General features: G+C 36.7%; 1 protein-coding gene across 1 annotated transcript; it reads left to right on the forward strand.

Annotated features, from left to right (window-relative positions):
• The first annotated feature begins 4,993 nt into the window (after window positions 1-4,993).
• On the forward strand, window positions 4,994-22,705 carry LOC145046387 (glutamate receptor 2.7-like). The gene is made up of 5 exons (XM_078994676.1): window positions 4,994-5,264; window positions 19,826-21,018; window positions 21,090-21,396; window positions 21,472-21,869; window positions 21,985-22,705. Exons 1-5 carry the CDS (start codon window positions 4,994-4,996, stop codon window positions 22,363-22,365), a joined length of 2,550 nt encoding a protein of 849 aa, XP_078850802.1. The 3' UTR covers window positions 22,366-22,705.
• Window positions 22,706-22,988: the final 283 nt, after the last annotated feature.

Consider the following 22,988-nt stretch of genomic DNA (forward strand, 5'->3'; position numbering starts at 1 on the left):
GGTTTAAGGACTCTGCGTGTATGCTGGGCATACGCCTCTCTGCACCTGCATCCATTCATCCTCATACGCTGGGCATAACCCAGCTTACGCTGGGTGTACCCTCACGCCTACCACCTTGCATGCATGGTACTTAGTTGCCAAACATTTCCATTTAAGGACCAATTGTAACGCCCCACTCCTAGTATGTAATTATTTTGATTAAATGTTTCTTTTGGAAGAGCTACTCGTCGAGTTGTAGCCCTAACTTGCCGAGTAGATGTCGAGTTGGATGCGGGCTTTAAGTGATCTACTCGGCGAGTCCACGCCTAGACTCGACGAGTAGGCCAATCAGGAGGAGACCCTAATCCTTATGGTTTGCACCCTATTTAAACGTCCTTATAGCCCCATCTCAGCCTCCATCACCCTTAGAGCATTCCTTATCGAAACCCTAGCCTCCATTGGTAAGCTTGAGTGATTGTTGCCTTGTGAAGGGACTTTTGGTGCACTTTGGAGCAAGTGGAAGAAGGGAGAGGTTGAAGAGGTCAAGGAAGGGGAATTAGATCCAGAACACCTTCATTTGTGGTCATCCATTTTGGTAATAAAGTTTCCATTTTGGTTATTGATCTATTAGATCTTGTGTGTCCCTAAGTTGTTGCTTTTAAGCCCTAAAACCCCAAATCCTTGAAGAGAAACCTTATGGTTGGGTTATACTTCAGATCTGGACTCTCCTTACCTTCTTGAAGTGTTAAGTTTCAGTCATATTGGTGATTAAGGTCCCTCTTGAGCTTAAAACCCCATTAAGAGCTTGGTTTGGACATTTCAAGCTCCTAAAGCTATGCATGCACGTAAAGGTTGCAACTTTACGTGATAAGCATGCCCTAGAAGTCTAGATCTGTGGTTTGGAGCCGCTGCATGGCTTAAATCAGGTCTGTATAGAAAAAGGACTGAATGAACTCGGTGAGTAGAACTTTGGACTCGACGAGTCCTATGAAGATAGCCGTGGACTCGGCGAGTTGGATGAGCAACTCTGCGAGTCCGATGAAGATTGCCTTAGACTCGACGAGTTGTTCTTCAACTCGGCGAGTCGGATGAACTTGGACTTAGTATGTGTGTATCGAAGAAGAACGCGTTGAGTCTTCGCTAAGCTCGATGAGTAGAACGGGCGTAGAAATAGAACAGATGGAAGGGACTCGGCGAGTTGGCGAGCCAACTCGGCAAGTCCGGCCACCCAGGATGTTGACTTTGACCAGGATGTTGACTTTGACACGCGGGGGGGGGGGGGGGTAAATAGTCATTTAAACCCTAAGATTAGTTATTAGTATCTGACTTAGTGTTTATGGAAATTGTAGCTGGGGAGTTCCGGTTCAGCAGTCAGGCGCTCAGCAAGCAGACTTTCAGCAGCTACTTCGAGGTGAGTTACCTTCTGGTAGCGGTGGGTCTAAGGCCACAATGCCGGCCCACTAGTAGGAATTGCATGATTAGATGATTGTCTCTGTGATATTCATCTAGGGTTGCCACTACCTGTGTTATGTTTATGTGTTTGTACGATATGATGCTATGTGCTAGCGATAATAGGGGAGATAGTCCCTAGGTTACCGATCGATAGGGCCGAAGGGGCCGTCATGCCCAGCCATGCTAAATAGATTATGTGATACGTGTTATGTGGTAGTGGTAGGGGGTGAAATAGTCCTTAGTATCCGGTCGAAAGGACCGAAGGGGAGACCAGCACCCAGATATGCTAGTCAGTATCCGGTCGAAAGGACTGAAGGGGAGACCAACACCCAGATATGCTAGTCAGTATCCGGTCGAAAGGACCGAAGGGGAGACCAGCACCCAGACATGCTAGTCAGTATCCGATCGAAAGGACCGAAGGGGAGACCAGCACCCAGATATGCTAGTCAATATCCGGTCGAGAGGACCGAAGGGGTAGGTCGGGCACCCAAATATGTCTGACAATATTTGTATGTTATATGGTTATTTGGTATGCGGTATGTTGGGGGAACTCACTAAGCTTCCTGCTTACGGTTTTTAGTTGTTGTTTCAGGTACCTCTTCAGCCAAGGGGAAGGAGCTGGCGCGGTAGCGGCATATCACACACACGCTCTTGTTTTTCCGCACTATGAGACATTCTGGGATTTGTACTCTGATATTATTACGATTTACGTTCTGGTTTACAAACGCGAGACATGTTTTATTAAATGCTCTGGTCGAATGATATTTTGTGACTAACGTTTTGCAATTCACTTAATTGAAAATGAAATTTTTTGTCCATAATTTTTGGGATGTTACGCCAATTCTACCAACAACTTCAAAATACTATAATTTCCTTGTTCTAAGTCCGCTTTCGACGAACTTTATATTCACGAAAAGGTTGCGGGAAACCCTACACTCTTAGCCACACCTCCAAGTCTAAAACCTTCAGAATAAACTTGAGACCCATAAAAGAGTGAATCACCCCTACCCTTTGGCTTCCAAGATCACAACTGAGTACTTCCGAAACTGGGTATTACAATACATAGCTTCTTTGTGTTCAAGAGGAACATGCTGCCAATACCTATAATGGAGTGGTATATGTTCTGCTACAAAACTTAAGATAAAGCTTGTTAACATTTTTCCATTTTTCTCTACGAACCGATAGGTCTACCTGTCGCTATTCAAACTTTTTCCTTTAACCCGCACTTTCTTCGGGTTTGCTACAATGACACATAGAATTGGAAATTTATAAATTTAGAACTTTAAAAATATATCCAATATACTTAAGAATTTCATGTAACTTACAAGATTCACAATCCACTGCTATCTTTCGTGCGCCGCTGTGTGGAGGTCTTTCCCCGCTATCTCCTCCATGCCCCCTCACAATATGTGTTGTCATCTGTTTAACAAATATTATAAATGTACAACATCATACATGTAAACACAAACGCTTTAACTTAACAAGTAATCACTTTACGATACAAATAATAACATTTAAATACAAACACTTTACCTTATCAATTAAGAACTTTATCAATTCATATTATATACACTCAAACTAATAAACCTAAACATCTAACACAATCATACATGTATATAATATATTTAAATCTAATTTCCTTTTCATACTATCATGCAATACATCTAAAGAACTAACACAATCCTACATATTATACATTTTAGGCATCCAATTCCACTTTCCTATAATTGTTTTAATACCATTTTCATACAATCATACAATACATATAAACAAAAAATCAAACAAATTATACCCAAAATTATGAACTTTAATTATAAAACATGAGCAAAATCAGTTCCATACAAACAATTTATACCTAGAATCGGTTTCATACAACCAAAATCAGATTCATACAACCAAAATCACTTTCATACAACAATATTGCATGTATTTTGAAAAAAAAAATAAAAAAAAAGATTGCACAGAGGGTGGTCGCCGACAATGGTGGTGATGGCCGGTCCCAGAAAGATCCCAATGTTCCTACAAAATTCAACCAAAAAACCTCCAAAACCTCCCTAAAGCATTAGAAATCAACATAATGAAGAAATCACCGAACCGTTGGAATATGTTGGAGTCGCCGTTTTGACGAGGGAAAATTTTGGTGGAAAGTGGCAACTATGAATAGGATTGAGATCGACTAAGGCACCGAAGAAGATGGAACCCTATACTGACGACATGTCATCGGTATAGGATAAATGAAAACGACAACTTTTCACTTTTTCCTGCTTCATTTAAAAAAAATGAGAATAATATACCTATTTTAACGACTTGTTGTCGATGCACATGCCACATGGATTGACCTACCTCTACACCGGCGACTTATCGTCTGTATAGAGGTCAAAGAAACGACATCGTTATCGTTTATCTGCGACATTGCAGATAGAAAATAAAAATTATTTTATAAAATTTATACCGACGACGTGTCACCGGAATAGATATCAAAAAAGCAGGAATCACTTTTATTTTTTCACCCTACGTACACACATGATAAATGACATTTGGTCAACTCTATTTCGACAACATGTTATCTGTAAAAGTTGAGCTACACCGATGACACATGTCATTGGTATAGGATTCTTGTAGTGAAATAATATTTTCATCCAATTGAAATTTATTATAGCTTGCTTTTTATTAGCTCATAAAATAATATGTTTTTATTTATTTATTTATTTATCATGAAGTCAACTAAACCATTCACTTGTTATTTTTTTACGTAGTGTATACCAAAACTTGCATTCCATAAATCATAGATGAATTACATAAGAGTGATTCGAGGAAGGTGCAATGAAGTTGCTACACATACTTATAAAAGAAAAATAAAACAATATATATCTCCATCATATCAGGTAAGTCTTATAATTTGATTTTTTTTATACTATTATTGGTTGACATCTTACTTATTACTACAATTACATAAAGTTTCACTAAACCATCCAAAATAACCGGGTCTTAGCATCCAGAAGCATATAATATTATTTTCTTTCTCGTATGTTCTGTACATAAAATGTTAAACATTTCCGCTTTTTTATGCATTTGCAATATTTTCATTGTGTCTTTGATAACTTAAAAACAAATTATTTTGATTTTTATACCCTCATTATCATTCTTTCCCATTCATTGTGTGTTTGATAACTTAAAAACAAATTATTTTGATTTTTATACCCTCATTATCATTCTTTCCCATTATTTAAAAAAAAAAGAGGTATAAAAGTCAAAGCACATCGTTTTTAAATAGATGAATTAAAACATTAGTGAAAATATCACATCTCTAATGAAAATGTAGTTAGTTGACTTCAATACACTGAAGATATATTTTTTATGTTATGGCTAAAACCTTGAAATCATTTGTATAGTCTTTGTTGACTTTTCTTATAGTATAATACTCATATACTTTCAGTAATAACTAAGTTAGATCACAGCTTTTCCTATATCTCACTCTAATCTCTTTCTATATGTATGGTGAATGAGTACCAAGAGAAAGTTGGGTGAGATTGTCTTTAGGCATATTCTTTCTTTTCCTATAATGAAAAACAAGCTTATGTCTCTTAGCGTTATTTTCACCATTTGTTTGTTTAAGATACCTTTTATTGTTAAAATCGATGCCAAATCTATACGAAGTAACTCTAGTGATGCATTTGTTATTGGTGCAATTGTGGATATGTCATCTCGAGTAGGCAAAGAGGCTAGGATTGCCATGGAAGTTGCCAGAGATGATTTCAGTGCAAAAACGAATCAGAACTTAACGCTTTACACAACAAATTCAAAAAGAAATATTGTTCAAGCAATCCATGCAGGTAACTTAACTCATCTAATTAATGCCATTTATTTTTGTTCGATATGTTTTTTTTTTTTGGTAAAAAACTAAAATCGATATGTTTCATGTAATAAATTGGATAAAAAGTTTGAGATATGACTAAATTTGAACTTTGAAATGACAAATTAATTATTTTCAACTTTATCTTTTTATTTTATTGAAAAAAGAGATTTTGAGACAAATGAATATTGACTACTAGACTCCCCTTCGAGAAAGCTTCCTATCTTATTCATGGGGATTTTAGATACCGGTTTCTAGCGACTAGTTTAATCTATGGAAGTACCAATTCCGAGCGTCGCATTGATCTTCTTCTTCAGGTTTCTCGATTTCATGAGCTTTTTAAATTTCTGAAGCACCTTTTCTGCTATTGTTAATTAGCACAATCTGATAGTTAGAGTATGAGATAATAGTGTCTTAGCAAAGCTTAACGATATGATTTCTAGTATTACCAATTTAAAAGGTGTATTCTATTTTCAGAAACCCTAGAAAACGTATTTATCCACATACTATTTAACTATTCACACTCACCTAGGCCTTATGTTTTTTCTTTTTTAATACAAAAATTCTATATAAAAAAACATAAAAAACACCTTATTTTTGCCAAGAAATCTATATTTTCATACTTTTTTCCATTTCATTTATATAAGGAACAAGAACAGAACCTTTAAGGGGTCAGGGGAGACGATGCCCCCTAGGTTTTTAGCCTTAATATACTGAAGATCTCATTAGTTTATACCAAATATTGAATTTAAACATAAGAATTTAAGAGGACAATATCAGGAAATATTGGGAGGAAACCGATGAAATTATAAATTTTTTAAATATTTAATTAAAAACTGTATCAATAGAGATAATAATCCAAACCTTTAAATCTAAACTATGGACGATGAAAATTCTAAACCCTATTTATCCAAAAAAAACCTAACAGATACAATACAAACCATCTCCAAAATATATATCTAAACCCACAAAAACTTAAGCAAACAAATCTAAAAAAAAGTTAAAAACTCCTAAACCCTAACATCAGACGCCCGTCTCCAGTCACCGTCTCATTCCCATCATTGGCTGGCCGGAAACCGTCCCTCAAGGTAATCCATGTTCTCATCTTGATGATTCCTCCTTTCAACATCTCTGGTTTTCTACAGTCTCTCCGATCTATAGATCTCCTTGTATTTATTCACACGGCCTCTCACAAGTCAGATTACCTATTTTTCTCTTCTTTTAGACAATCGTTTGAACTTTGATAGAGTTTCAATTTCATTTTGTTTTTATGTGGCAACTTTAGTTTAGTGATATAGACCCCTAGTTTGCTTAGGAAACATAAAATCTTCAAGTCCCTGTATATTTATCAAGTGCCTCGAAACTATAAAAAAGTTTTATTTTTATCTCTTTGTATCTCTATATAGCATTATCTGTTTATATATATATATATATATATATATATATATATATATATATATATATATATATATATATATATATATATATTAAGATTTTCTTTTTATTGTTATAATATTTATAATATCTATATAATATCTCTATATAAGTTTTATATATTTATTAGTTATGGTTAATAATATCTATAATAATTAAGATTTTCTTTTTATTGTTATAAGACTGAATCACAAAAAAAATTAGTCGACTATGGTTGAAAAGTCCACCTTAAAATGTATTTGTTTATATAAATCTTTAACAATAAGAAATTAGTAACAATCATTAGGTTTTTAACTATGATTTGAAGTTGTGGTTTCGGCCCCCTTGTTCGGAATGCTCGTGTTCCGTCCCTATAAGGAACCACGTTGATTTTGGTTCTAAATTCATCACTGACTATTCGTCGGTAAGATGCTTAAATGGTCTGTTAATTAAGCCGGTTTATATAGGGATATGAGGATTCATTGCGTGTTTCAAATTAAGATGCTTGGTTGGTGCGTTAAATTAATCATATTTATATAGTTTTATGAGAAATTTGCTAATTTAGCCAAAAAAAGCCAAATTATTTTGTAGAAAATAGCTAAAAAAATAACAAATTACACCAACTAGCCATTAAAATCGCATGTCGGTAAGGACCATCTATGATTTCTTTAATTCATCTAAGAACATACAACCCTTTAATGCACAGATATGCATCGTCGACTTGTACGTTCGCAAAATGAATAAACCATCTATCAAATGGTCTAGCGAATCCACTATTTATGCTTTATGAAGTATAAATTCCTTTTTTTCTAAACCCCTCATTTTTGTAGTTACAAAATTGGAAAAACTCACATTCTGTGAATCAAGAACATTGACGAAGACTCTCTGATTATACCAAGACACCGTTAAAGACATCAAAAGTTAACTCCTTTTTTGGCGAATATGTGAAGAATCAATAAATCGAAATTTTTTCATGTTATATTATTGCAAAACAATAAGTATGTTATAGTTTTGGATGAAATGGTATTAGTATGTACTTACAAAGAAAGAAAATAAAAATAGAAATATTTTCCAAAAAAAATCATTAACCCATTATTTAAATGCTAAAAAAATAAATAAAAATAAATAGAAAATTATACACAATTTTACCATTTATCTTCTCTGCACACATCGTTTTTCTTATGAAAATCTCACATTTTGTATTTAAATTGCATTAATCTTAACTGTTTATATTTTTGGGGTTGCTTCGTTCTTAGGATATTTATTATTTAACAAACAAAACTCATTACACTCTGAGATTTCAATTTTGTAATTTTGTGACTATACAAATAAGGTTTCCTCCTCCGTGTTCTTGATTAAGAGAGTGTCACTACAAGAAAAACCGGGAATTTGCGGCGAAAAAAGTCGCCGGTAAAGAGTAGAAATATCGCCGGTCAAAATCGCTGCTACTGCTCTGTCACTATTGATTAACATGTCGCCGGTAATACTACTGTCGCCGCTTATAGTATCGCAAGTAATAACATTTTTTTATTAATAATTTTTTTAATCAACGGTTTTGGTGCCAAAAAACCGATATATAACGACATTAAATACTTAAAAAAAGTTGCATAATATCGGATTACTACGAAATAGTGTAACGACATCATATATAATTAATTTCATACCAAAATAAACAACCAAAGTTTTATAATTACAACAAGCTAATATCAAAGTGTCACGACAAGTCTAACATACAAAATAAAAACTAATTATCCGACGAACCATCACCTCCGTTCTCATCGTTTCGTCCTTGATCTTTCCCCGATTGAAAAAATGGATAAAGCTCATCCTTACATGCTGGGTCGTTGAGCATTGCCCGGAGATTTTCCAGCTACATAATAAATAACAATATATATATATATATATATATATATATATATATATATATATATATATATATATATATATATATATATATATATATATATATATATATATATATATAAGTTAAATTATCAAACGTAAACAAAAAACTACAAAAGTACATTGTTATTTTTAAACTATGGACAAAAAACCAAAGTACATTGCTATTTCTTGCACTTAAAACATAAACACAATTACAAAAATAATTACCAAATCAACATGCATTTATTAATCATTATATAGATACATGAGACTTTGAAATTAAATAATCTACTCTTTTTGTGCTAAGGAACCATAGATACAAGAAATACCAAAGTACATTGTTATTTCTTGCACTTAAATACAAGAAATACCAAAAGTATATTGATATTTCTTGCACTTGGGACAAAACCACAATTACCAAATCAACATGCATTTATTGATGCCAAAGTACATTGCTATTTTCAAACTAAGACAAAAAACGAAAGTACATTTTTATTTCTTGCACTTAGGACAAAAAACCAATTACCAAAGCTTTTAGAAAATAATCACCACAAACCAAAATTACCAAATCAACATGCATTGATTGAAATTAAATAATCTTGTTTTACCTATGATGGTTGTGATGACTGTGGTGGTTGTAACGTCCCAAAAACCACAATGTAAAATTTTCATTTTTAATATAATCAAAACACCCATTTATCTTTTTTTTTTCAACCATTTAGAAGTATTTCATAATAAAATATTTATCAGCGTACAATCCCAAAATCACAAGTTGCGGAAAAACATGGGTGTATGTGTTGCGATCAAGTTGAGTCCACCCTTTCGAATCAGGAGCACCTGAAACCATGAACAACAAACTGTAAAAAGAAAGCTTAGTGAGTCCCTAAAATACCACATATCATACATACATTTTCCATGGGCTACCCCCGTGGTCTTTTCCCTGAAATGTCATGGGCTACCCCCATGGTCTGATATCCAAGTGTCATGGACTACCCCCATGGTCTTTCCTTAAAATGGTGTGGGCTTCCCCCATGGTCTGACATCCAAGTGCCATGGACTACCCCCATGGTCTTCCATATAAATGCCACGGGTTACCCTCGAGGTCTTCCAATAAAGTATCACAAAGACAACTAGCATTCTATATAACAAGTAATGGGCTGGCATGGATGCCTTCGACCCATGGATATGGTGAGAAGACTCACCTCAAACCAAGATAACTGAAAACTCGAAATGCTATTACCAGAAACCTTGCACTGACATCATTAAATAATATTCAATCAATAATTGATTCTCGACCCAAACAAGAATTCTAGTCTAATAACCAAACCTTTTAGGGTAAAAGACCATTTTACCATTTTCCTTATTTTGCTAAAATCCAAAGCCCAAATATCCAAATTGACACCATAAGCCCCGCATACTCAGTTGGACGCTTAGCCTACGCCCATTATACTCAGTACACGTCACGTACTAGGAGGTATGCCCCGCGTACTCACCTTGCCCACAACCAACTTAGAAAATGCCTTAATCCCTTAAGCCAAAACGTCTAATGCTCAGATCTAGTTCCAAAACATGTCTTAATCCATAAAGTTGTTAAATTTGAGCTTTTGCATGGCTTAATTCGTCCCAAATCCAAGTTCTTACTTTGCAACTTCATCAAAGAGGCTAATACACATGCATAGGTTGATATTATCCATCAAGATTGCATTTTTATGCATTTGGGACACCTAAAACATCCATATCTAGGGACTAAACTCTTGGGGCAAACCATTCACATAAAAACAACCCAAAGAGACCAAAATGTGCCACAACCACCGCAAACTAGATCCACTCAAAAGAGATAACAAGATTAAAGTTTTTTTTTTACCTTCAATTGGTTGAAAAAGATGGGAAACTTTTGGATCTACAAGCCCCACTCCAAGTGATGATACTTCAACAAGCTCCAATCTCTTTAAGATGCACAAAAACACTTCAAGATTCCTCATAAAAGCTTAAGAACTCCAAGATGGTGGCTAGGGGTCCAATATTAGGGTTTAGGAGGCATGGAGGCTGATAAGAACAAGAAACAAGAATAAATGGGGCTTAAATAGGGGTAAAACTCTAGAAATTAGGGTTTCTTGTTAAAAGGAGTACTCCCTGCGTACCCTTAGTACGCTTCGCATACTCAAAAGAAGATAGCGATCTATTTACCCACTACGCCCACATACTTGGTGAGTACGCCCCACGTACTCGACCAAGCTGCAAAACACTTGAACTTCATTTAGCCATAACTCTTTCTTTCTAAGTCCGTTTCCGAGGAACTTTATATCCACGGAAAGGTGACAAGAAGCCCTACACTTCTATAAACTCACCTTCGCCTAAAGACCTTCTGAACAAAAACACAAAACTTCATAATGGCCCAAACTGCCAAATTACGGTTATATACCCTTGGGCTCCAAAACACAATCGAACACTCGAATCACTTAATCTATAATACCAACATCCAAAAAGGGCTACTCCTCTCTTCCCTCAAGGCCCGAAACCTTAAGATAACTAATGATCGGGTAACGGTCCCGAATGATGAAGCGATTAGAAAGCAAGTGTTATAGTTATGGGTGTGGTGGTTGTGCAATCGGCAGGATAACATAAGTTTTTCGCCCAGTGCCTCTGATATGGCCACGTCGTTTACCTAGTACACTCTTGAATGTAGCACTTTCTTGAGCGGTGTTAACTCTTTTTCACCTTCTGGCCCTTGCGTTTGTTCTAAGAGCTATCCACTAACCGATTTTGTGTTTACCAAAAGTGATTAACAATTAAGAATAAATAAACACTTAATTATATGATCAAATTATAATTTAATACTTACGTATTAGTGTTCTGCCTCGACACTAACAAATACACCATTCCTATCGACATGAGCCTTGCAAAACGTTTCCACTATCTTTAGGTTCTGTTTAACATTAAAAATTAGATTATATTTTAAAAAAAATAATGAAAAATATCGTACGTTACCTTCTTATAACAAGTACTACTATACAATCTCGACCCCCATGGTTTACGGTCGTTTGCATTTGACAGACTTTTTTGTTCCTTTCTAAAGTAGCTATGTGTTCAGCCGTTTGAAAATACTCAATTGTTTTTCTCCAATTATCAACCTCCATATCATGTGGGGGTTGGCTAATGCTCTTGGGATGTCCTCATACCCTCCGACTTGCAAAAAGTGTTCTTTTGCATCAGCTTGACGCTCTCAATAACCTTTTAACAAAGTCGCTTAAAAAACTCTCTAACAACATAGCAACACTTGGATCCTGGGATATCCCATCCAAATTAAACTATGTCTACAAAACAGAAAAAGTTAGCCAAGTAAAAACCAATCATAATTAACCATATAAATTATTCTTATATAAATAATTTACCCCTAAATGTTGTTTTATTATATCCTTTATTGTGAGGGAATTTTTTTTTTCCAAGTCCATTTATCAAAAGGGACCATCCACCACATTATTTTTCCAACTTCGCATGCAAACATGTTCTTCAGCTCTCCTACGAGATCATATATCATATCCCTATTATACTCCATGTTAATCGGTTTGCCTTTATTCTGTAAGAACGCTCTTTTAAGCTTAAGGTTTTTTGCTTTGCCTCGTGCTCTCCTGTGTAGCACAACTACAAATATAATTAAAAATTATTAGAAACAATATTTTATATTATCTGAATAAAAATAGTAAAAAAATCATAATAAGACTTACCATCCTGCTCATGATGACCAGCACCTGTACCACTTGGGAAAGGTGGGTCCTCAACTCCATCACCGCTATGTCCATGACCCATAACATCAGCCATGGTGTACAAAAACAAGAGTCAGATCGACATCATTTCCTGTAAAATTATAAGATATACAGATACAATTTCTATTACAAATGCACACAAACTAGGAATCCAAATAAAGTTTCAATTATACATTATACTTTACATGACGAAATGAATTATATCATCCTACTTTTTATTTTTTAATTATAGCATTAAATGACATTACAATTTATAACATCCTACTTTTTTTTTTTTTAATTATAGCATTGTAATTTTGAGGCTTGCCTAATTAAGTCATAAAAATTAAGACATCCTACATACATACATTCTTATTGCACACAAACACACATACATCTATCATACCTACACAAATATATACAATATATACAAATACACATATGCATACATTATACGTACATAATTTTTTGATTGCATACATGTAACACCCATAAAAATCAAGCCAATTTAAAAAAATTTCAACATTCAAAAGCCATTAGTTATTATAAAATATTTTCAAAATAGTTTAATATCAGAGTATCCCAAAAACATAGTCATAAACTGTAGGGAGCTATATGATCATGCCTTTGTCTTCCCGCGATCAAATGATGTACATGAAACCAAAACTGAAACTGTAATCCCAAAGCTTAGTGAGTTCCCCCAAAATACCAATACACTGCAAATAACACATATACAAATAAAAGCATGTACTGGGTCCACAACTTTACAGACTGTATTACCCCTAGGCCTACAGTGTGAGTTTGGATTGCCTTACGGGCCCACATCTCACATATGGATTGCCACCGAGCTTACAATACGAGTCTAGTTAGGGATGGCAATGGGTACGGGTATACCGGGTTTCGTGTTCCCCATCCCCATACCCGAATCCCCATCTCCATCCCCATACCCAACCCCATCCCCATCGGGGATTAAAAATCTATCCCCATCCCCATCCCCAATGGGTAATCGGGGATTTTTCCCCGTTACAAAGTTTTAAACTTTTATGAAAAATAACTCATAATTATATATTAACCAATAAAAAAATAACAAAACTAATATAAAACACTATAATCACCGAATGTCTTCAAACACGAACAATAATATTGAAAGTTACAAATTAAATCATTCTTTGCAAAAAAAGACATAAAAAGTCTTCCCAAAACTATACGTTTGATTGTTAGAAAACTTTATTTTGTCTAATGAACATTTGCTTATGCATTATTAAAAATAAAAACATAAATAGTACTATATATATATATATATATATATATATATATATATATATATATATATATATATATATATATATATATATATATATATATATATATATATATCGGGTACCCATCTGGGCCGGTTTCGGGTACGGGTATCGGTACCCGACAGGTAAAACCATCCTCATCCCCATCCCTGCTTTTTATATTCGGGTAATACCCATCCCAGTCCCCATCCCCGGTCAACTCGGAGATTTACCCGGTTAACTCGGGTTAGGGTTTCGGGTACCCGTTGGGTACGAGTTTTTTTTCCATCTCTAAGTCTAGTATGCCCTACCTGGCCCTCAGCTCATATCTGGAATGCTCTTGAGCCCACAGTACGAGTCTGACATACCCCCACCTGGCCCTCAGTTCGTATCTGGAATGCTCCCGAGTACTCAGTATGAGTATGGCATGCCCTCCCAGACCCTCAACTCATATCTGGAATACTCTAGGTTTTGTTGGTTACCACACAGAGCAGTACAACCTCAACCTAACCCAATTAATATGTCGACATATAACATAACTAATGCACATACAGATAATATGATAATAACACAGGTAGTCCTATAGATCTACCAAAGTGGCATAACAACTAGCATGCAAAATTAACTCATACTCAACATACTTCCAACTACTAGGATAACATATCCAATGGGCCGACATTTTTGCTTTCAACCCCTTAGTATAGTGAGGATAACTTACCTCTCAACTGTCGAATCGAAGTGATAAACTCAAACTCTCGAACGACGACTACGAACTCCACCACCTATATTTACCATAAGACCATTTCCATAAATTTCCAATTTACCAAAATACCCTAGAAGTCAACTAGTCAATCCTTGGTCAAAGTCCAAGTCAATGGTTAAGGTCAACAATCCATGTTGACCAGACTCGTCGAGTGCAGTTCACTGACTCGTTGAGTCCTTTTAGAATTGGAGTATCCGTGAAATCCCCCGTTGACTCATCGATTTTCCCTGCAACGCATCGAGTTCGTGCATGTTCAAAAGTCGGGAAAACCCTAGCTGACTTACCGAGTCCATGCTGAAATCCTTGCACGACAATCTTCATCGGACTCGTCGTGTTGTCGAGTCCCTTCAGTCCTTTCTCCATTTAGATGCTTTTTAATCCATTCCAAAGCTCCATATTGTAAATCAAGCTTCCCGAGGCATGTTTATCACGTAAAGTTGCAAACTTTACTTGCATGCAAGGCTCTATAGGCTTAGAATGTCAAATCCAAGCTTATAATGGGGTTTAACTCAAAAGGAAAGGTTCATAATTGCTAATGCTGGAGACTTTATAGCTATAGAGACTAAGATAATATCGTATTTGAAGTTACAACTTCACATCCTAGCCTATACTTGAAAATGGTTAAGATATATACTAGAAAGCCATAATCTTCAACATAAAGAGATCTAGAAAGATGGAAGGTCAAGGTAACGACCTGTTACCTTCAAACTGATGCCAAGAAGTAGAAGAGGCAGATCCACTAGCTCCTCTTGTACTACTCCTCTTATACTTCAAGTCTTCTCCTTGCAAATCACCTTCCAAGCTTGAAAATCAACCAAGAATGGAGCACACACATGAATTAGGGTTTCTAGATTCACAAGGGACTGTAAGGGGAGGCTAAGGAGGCAAATGATCCTTTAAATAGGGTGCAAAACCTAGAAATTTAGGGTATCATCTTTCAACTCCAACTAGTCGAGTCATGTCCTGCGACTCGTCGAGGTGGTCACTTAAACATGTGGCCAAAAACGTTTCTACTCGACGAGTTAAGGCATTCAACTCTTCGCATAGACCTTTCAATAGGAAAAATAAAGCTGTAAAATTAATACCTGAGAGTCGGGGAGTTACAATTCTCCCCTACTTGAACTAGACTTCGTCCTCGAAGTCCGCTGTGGTGAACATCTCCGGATAGTGCTCCTGCATCTCAGCCTTCGGATCCCACATCCACTCAGAGCCTCTACGGTGCTCCCACTGTACCTTTACCAAGGATATCTCCTTGTTCCGCATAACCTTCACCTTCCTCTCCAGGATGGACATGGGCCTCTCCACATAATTCAGGTGCTCATCGACCTGAATGTCATCCAATGATACTACTGCCTCCTCATCTAGAATGCACTTTCGCAATTGCGAAACGTGAAAACTATTGTGGATCTGACTGAGCTCCTCTAGAAGATCTAGTATGTAAGATATCTTGCCAACCCTTGTAATGATCCTGAATGGCCCAAGGTAACGGGGCCCCAATTTCCCCATCTTCCTGAAGCGGATCACACCCTTCCAAGGCGAGACCTTCAGGAGTACCATGTTACCGACCTGGAACTCTAACTCTGATCGGCGTCGGTCGGTGTAGTTCTTCTGTCTACTTTGTGCAGTTAGTAACTGCTTTCTAATCTGCTGAATCTTCTTAGTAGTTTATAAAATTGCCTCTGTCCGCCCCATCACTCTGTGACCAACCTCACCCCAACAGATGGTGGTGCGACATCTCCGCCTGTACAACAACTCAAAAGGTGGGGCATTAATAATAGAATGATAGCTGTTGTTGTAGGCGAACTCTGCAAGGGGTAGGTGGGAATCCCAAATCCCACGGAAATTGATGACACAAGCCCTTAACATGTCCTCGAGGGTCTATACAGTCCGCTTGCTTTGGTCGTCAGTCTGCGGATGATATTCTATGCTAAATGCAGTCACGTGCCCAACTAGCCATCCATAACACTGAAGAACTCGTGTATGCTAGCCATACATAATGCTGGACCCTATAGACTTTCAAATACCTGATCCTACCCTAAGCTCTTCATCAAACAAGAACAGAAAATAAAGCAAAACCAAACATTCTCAGGCTATAAGATCTTAATTATGTATAGCCGTGATGCATACACAATAAACTACCGTAATGATGTCAATTTCATATAAGAAAACCCTAGGCTATCAGACATCATGTAATCAGGCAATTCTATCATGCAATTCCTGAAGATCCCTAGCCTAGTACTAGCATGTTGTTTTAACGTATCACAATATCAAATTACCGTATGGTATTTTGGGGTCTACTTATTGGCTCCGGCTGATCGTGCACCATGCATCCTCCTTTGATATTTTGAAAACCTTTGAAAATCATTTTGAAAATCTTTTCCTTAGTTTGAGACTGGATTCACATAAGTGTTCATCTAATTCACTCAAACCAAGGCTCTGATACCAACTTGTAACACCCATAAAAATCAAGTTAATTTAAAACTTTTTTCAAACATTCAAAAGCCATTAGTTATTACAAAACGTTTTCAAAGTAGTTTAATATCAAAGTATCCCAAAAACATAGTGCCTCCCACGATCATCTGATGTACCTGAAACGAAAACTCAAACTGTAAGCCCAAAGCTTAGTCAGTTCTCCCAAAATACCAATACACTACAAATAACACATATACAAATAACATGTACTGGGTCCACAACTTTACAAATTGGATCACCGCTAGGCCCATAGTGTGAGTCTGGATTGCCTTCCGGGCCCATTGCTCACATCTGGATTGCCACCGAGCCCATATTACGAGATTGGTATGCCCTACCTGGCCCTTAACTTGTATATGGAATGCTACCGAGCCCACATTACGAGTCTTGCATGCCCCACCCGCCCCTCATCTCGTATCTGGAATGATCCCGAGTCCTCAGTATGAGTCTGGCATGTCATGCCCGATCCTCAAATCATATCTAGAATACTCCAGCGTTTGTTGGCTACCGCACGGTGCAGTACAACCTCAACCCAACCCACATAATATGTCGATATATAACATAACTAATGCACATACAGATAATCAAATAATAACACAAGTAGTCCTACAGACGTACCAAACTGGCATAACAACTAGCATGCAAAACTAACTCATACTCAACATACTTCCAACTACTAGGATAACATATCCAATTGGACCGACATTGGTGCCTTTGGCCCCTTAGTATAGTGAGGATAACTCACTTCTTAATTGTCAAATCAAAGTGATAAACTCCAACTCTCGAACCAAGGCTACGAATTCCACCACCTATATTTACCATAAGACCATTTTCATAAATTTCCAATTTATCAAAATACCCCAGAAGTCAACTAGTCAACCCTTGGTCAAAGTCCAAGTTAATGGTCAAGGTCAACCGTCCATATTGACCCGACTCGTCGAGTACTTTCAGAACTCGAGTAGTTGTGAAATCCCTTGTTGACTCGTCAAGTTTCCCTGCAACTCGCCGAGTTCATGCATGTTCAAAAGTCGGGAAAACCCTAGCTGACTCGTCGAGTCCATGCAGAAATCCTTGCACGACAATCTTCATCGGACTCACCGAGTTGGACATGCAACTACTTAAGTCCCTTCATTCCTTTCTCTATTCAAATGCTTTTTAAGCCATTCCAAAACTCCATATTGCAGATCAAGCTTCCCAAGGCATGTTTATCACGTAAAGTTGCAAACTTGACGTGCATGCAAGGCTCTATAGGCAAATGATCCTTTAAATATGGTGGAAAACTCCGATAATTAGGGTTTCATCCTTAACTCCAACTAGTCGAGTCGTGTCCTCCGACTCGTCGAGTTGCTCACTTAAACACGTGGCCAAAGACGTTCCTACTCGACGAGTCAAGGCATCCAACTCGTTGAGTAGACCTTTCAATATGAAAAATAAAGCTTTAAAATTAATACCTGAGAGTCGGGACGTTACAACACAAATATACATATACACAGTATACATACATCCATCATACATATACAGATATATATACAATACATACATATACATATGAATAAATTTATACACACATACATGATTGCATACCAACTACACATAAACATAGACAAAATACACTTATAAACATATAAACTGTTGGATTAAACAAATTTGCATACCAAATACCATATGTTTGCATACCATCAAATTTATGTAATAATTGTTAGATTTCTTATTATAACCTTGAATATGAAAAAAATAATTCTATAATTATTTTCGCTCATAAAAGTTTGCATACCATCTGTTTTAGCTCAAATACCATCTGTTTTAGCTCAAATACCATCTGTTTGCTTCCCAAATACCATCTATTTGCATACTAAAGAGAGTCACTAACCTGAAATTGAAATCAGAAGCACCTGTGGTGGTGTTTTCACTAGGAAAATCTACAATGGCGGTGGGCATGCCGGAGCAGCAACAAAAATGGCTATTTGTGGATTTCTTGATCACAAAAAGTTATTTTAGAGTGGACATACTTCACATGAGAAGAAAACCGACAGGAGGGATGGGAAATTACTTACTGTCGGTGGTTTTGTGGTCGCAGGGTCGCCGACAACACACCTAATCGCTGGTAAACTCCCCAAAATTGTTGGTATGAAAACCCCAATGGTGTTCCTATCAGTCAGAGGTGGTAATCGGAACGACCTTAAGCTTTCCAAAGGGTCGGAGTGGAGTCGGAATCGCCGGAGAAGAGAAGTGGGAGTGATAGTGAGAAAGCAAAACGTTGACAGGTGGATGAAATTGACTTAAGCTATTACCCACGACGGTAATAGCATCGACAGGGATCAATAGCGGCGACACTCAATGGTAAATGGAGGGAAGTTTTCGCTGTCAACATTTTTTAGGGTATTAGTGGTGACGGGGTCGCCGCTATTTCTATCGTCGGTAATAATCTTGTTCGATGCATCATTTAACCATTCGATTGGAATCAAGATCGACGGTTGTGGTGAAGCCTGAACATTTAACACGGATCGATGTTTTTTATCATTACCTGCAACGATATTAGCGGCAACAAAGGCATTACCGACAATATATTTGAAATGTCGCCGCTAATACCGTCGCCGGTATTAAGCACAAGAAATTTTGTAAGTACAAAATTGAGGGGTTAGAAAAAAAGGGTATTTATACTTCAAAAAGCAAAAAGAGCACATCTGCTAGACCATTTCACAAATGGTTTTGAAACGGACAAGTGGACGATGCATATCTGTGCATTAAAGGTTGTATGTTCTCTGAAGAACTAAAGAAATCATAGACGGCCAATGACCTACGATTTCAGTGGCTAGTTGGTGTAATTTGTTAATTTTTTGTTATTCTCTTCAAAGTAATTAGGATTGTTAGGCTAAATTACAAAATTTATCTAGTTTATGAGGATCCCTTGTGCATCGTTATCTACCTTTTTTTTCCCTCTATCCTACCTTCAGACAGATAACAATTTCTGGACTTGGTTGAAATGCAGCCACATACCTGATTGAAACACATAAAGTGGAGGCGATTTTAGGGTTACAGACCTTGGAAGAAGTGCTTTCAGTTTCAGAGGTATGTAGTGAAGCTCAAGTTCCAACTTTCTCTCTTTTTGATTCACTTCCTCAACGGGCACTAGATAGGTGGCCCTACCTATTTCAAGCTTCACCTTCTCAGTTTCCTCAAACGAAAGCTTTTGTTGCTATTCTTGAGTCTTACGGATGGAGTCGTTTTACTTTCATATACGAAGATATCAACTCAGCATCCACTCAAGTCATTCCACATCTCATGGAAGCCATTAAAGAATCTAGTACTGTCGAAATAAGCAGCATTGTAAAGCTCTCACCTTTATCCTCTTCTTTTTCATTGCCAAAAGAACTCGAAAGAATCAGTAAAGAACAATGCAGAGTGTTTCTTCTTCATTCCTCTTTGGAAACAGGCGTTCGCCTTTTTCAAAATGCAAAGAACATGGCGATGATGGAAAAGGGTTATGTGTGGATCACAACAAGTTTAATCACAGATCTTCTCCACACTCTAAATTCCTCTACTTTTTCCACGATGGAAGGCGTTTTGGGAATTGGGAGTTTCTTCACAAATACGGGCTCACAGTTTGATGATTTTAGCACAAAGTTTCAGAAAAAGTTTAAACTCGAACAACCTGAAGAAGAAAACAACATCCCTGGGGTTTTTGCAGTTCAAGCGTATGATGCTACATTGATTGTGGCCTTAGCATTGACCAACAACAACAGGAGCTGGCAATCCGTTGACCAAAAACCACTTGCATCACATATATTTCCAATCATAAATGTTATAGGAAAATACTATAGAGAACTAGGGTTTTGGTCAGAAGGACTCGGTTTTTCTGAGTTTATTAATGAAAAAACCACTTACGACACTTGTTTAAAAAGTTTAGGCTACATTTTTTGGCCTGGGAAACCGTTGCATACTCCAATAGGATGGGCTATTCCTACAAATGCCAATCCATTACGAGTAGGTGTCCCAACAATGGCCATGTTTAAAAAGTTTGTAGAAGTGAAATATGATCATAAAAATCATAATCTCACATACAGAGGCTACTCAGTTGAGCTTTTCAAAGAAACCATCAAATTCTTGCCATATTACTTGCCATATGAATTTCATCCCTTTAATGGAACCTACGATTCTCTAGTGGAGCAAGTTTATTTGAAGGTAAATCAATGACTCAATCAATCATATATTGTTCTTGTTATTGGTATTAAATTCTTTATTTATTCTGGCAGAAATTTGATGTGATAGTTGGTGATGTATCAATTGTTTCAAGGCGATATAAATATGCCGAGTTCACACATCCGTACACAGAAACAGGGCTGGTGATGATAGTACCTGTCACATCGTATCACGGACAATGGTTATTTGTGAAGCCTTTTACATTAAGCATGTGGGCCCTAACAATCTTAATCAATATATATAACGCCTTTGTGATATGGCTGATTGAGCACAAAAACACCCCTGAACTTGGAGGGTCTGCTTTGAATCGCACAGGAACTCTTCTCTCTTTAGCGTTTACTAGAATGTTCTTCACAAATGGTAAGTTTTAAACATTTCTCACACATTTCAAACCTCTTGTAACAGTGTTAATCTGTTATCATCGTCATCATTCAGGTGATGCGCTTCATAGTAATTTGACCAGAATGACAACAGTGGCGTGGCTGTTGGCGGCGATAATCATCGGGCAGTGTTACACCGCTAGTCTCACCAGCCAGCTCACTGTGAAACGGCTGATACCTAAAGTAACAGACTTTGAAACCCTAAAAAATGGTAATGCAGTTGTGGGGTATGGCCAAGGAGCCCATGTTGCCAGTTATTTGGTGGATGTTCTTGGTTTCAAGAAACACAACATAAGAGCTTTCACTTCTCCAGAAGGATACGCACGTGCCCTTAAAAACAAAGAAATATCAGCGGTTTTTCTTGAGGCTCCTTTCACTAAACTTTTTCTTGCTAAGTACTGCAATAGCTTCATTACTGCTGGACCTACATTCGGGGATGGAGGATTTGCGTTTGTAAGATTATAATATTATATAAACTTTTTCTTAATTTATCATTTGAATATCTGTTGAATTTGGGGATACCGAGTTGGCGAGTTGTATTTATATTATATATATGATTTGTTTGTAGGTGCTTCCGAAAGGTTCTCCAATGGTGGCTGATTTTACTAAAGCATTGTTGAATGTGTCTGAAAGTGGAACCCTACAAGAGATAGAGAAAAGAATGATTGGTTCTGAGAAATGTGTAGAGATTGATTCAGATGATGATGAGTATGAAAGTTTGGGTCTTGGTAGTTTTTCGTCGCTTCTTGTTTTGACCAGTGGGACTTCAACTGTTGCTCTTGTAATTTATGTTGTTATTAGCTTGAGGGATTATTGCCGGATCGAACAGAAAAGTATAATTTCAATTTTTTCAGATGTTAAGAAATACTTTGTGAATCCAAGGAGACGATTCTCCAGGAAACTCAGCGACGTAGAAACTCCTAAAAGTCCCAACTTGGAAATGGCTTAAGCAGGTGCACCAACCTTTTTGCAAGTAAGCATATTATGAAAATAGATCATACCCTGGGGGCATGCCATCTTGCTATTCATTCTCTTATAGTTCAATTAGAGGTATGCAAACGGATTGAGCTTATGGAATAGACTCACCTTGATTCGGGCTTTTACATGTTATCAACATACAAGAAGTTGGTGCAAATTGGATCAACTCTTAGGGCTAAATTATTGTAAACTTTAGTTTTTGTGTTTTTGATGATGCAATTAGCGATTCATGATGAAATTATGGAATGCTTATGTTGTAAATCGTCTAATGTGGTTAGAGCAATGCTATCATGTTCTTAAATTCATTTTTGATGGGTTTAACCCTTTACAACCATGTTAAATCAAGAAATTAATGGTTTGAGACAATTTAGGTTTCTTAGACTTTTTTTTTTTGGTAGATCTAAGGATGTTTATGACCTTGTAATGCTATAGTTATGTTACATGGTGGTGAATCATTATGGATCAATTTTATGCTTTAAAAACATGTTTATGGATGTTTTGGTGAAAATTCACGGTAGAAATCGTGGATGTGATGGCTCAGCCATGGGAATGTATGAGGAGGCAGTACAACCATCCACATGACGTTACGAGTTA

Source organism: Lactuca saligna, chromosome 5 (genome assembly GCF_052625555.1).
Source record: "Lactuca saligna cultivar CGN05327 chromosome 5, ASM5262555v1, whole genome shotgun sequence".
In the NCBI taxonomy this organism is placed as follows: domain Eukaryota; kingdom Viridiplantae; phylum Streptophyta; class Magnoliopsida; order Asterales; family Asteraceae; genus Lactuca; species Lactuca saligna.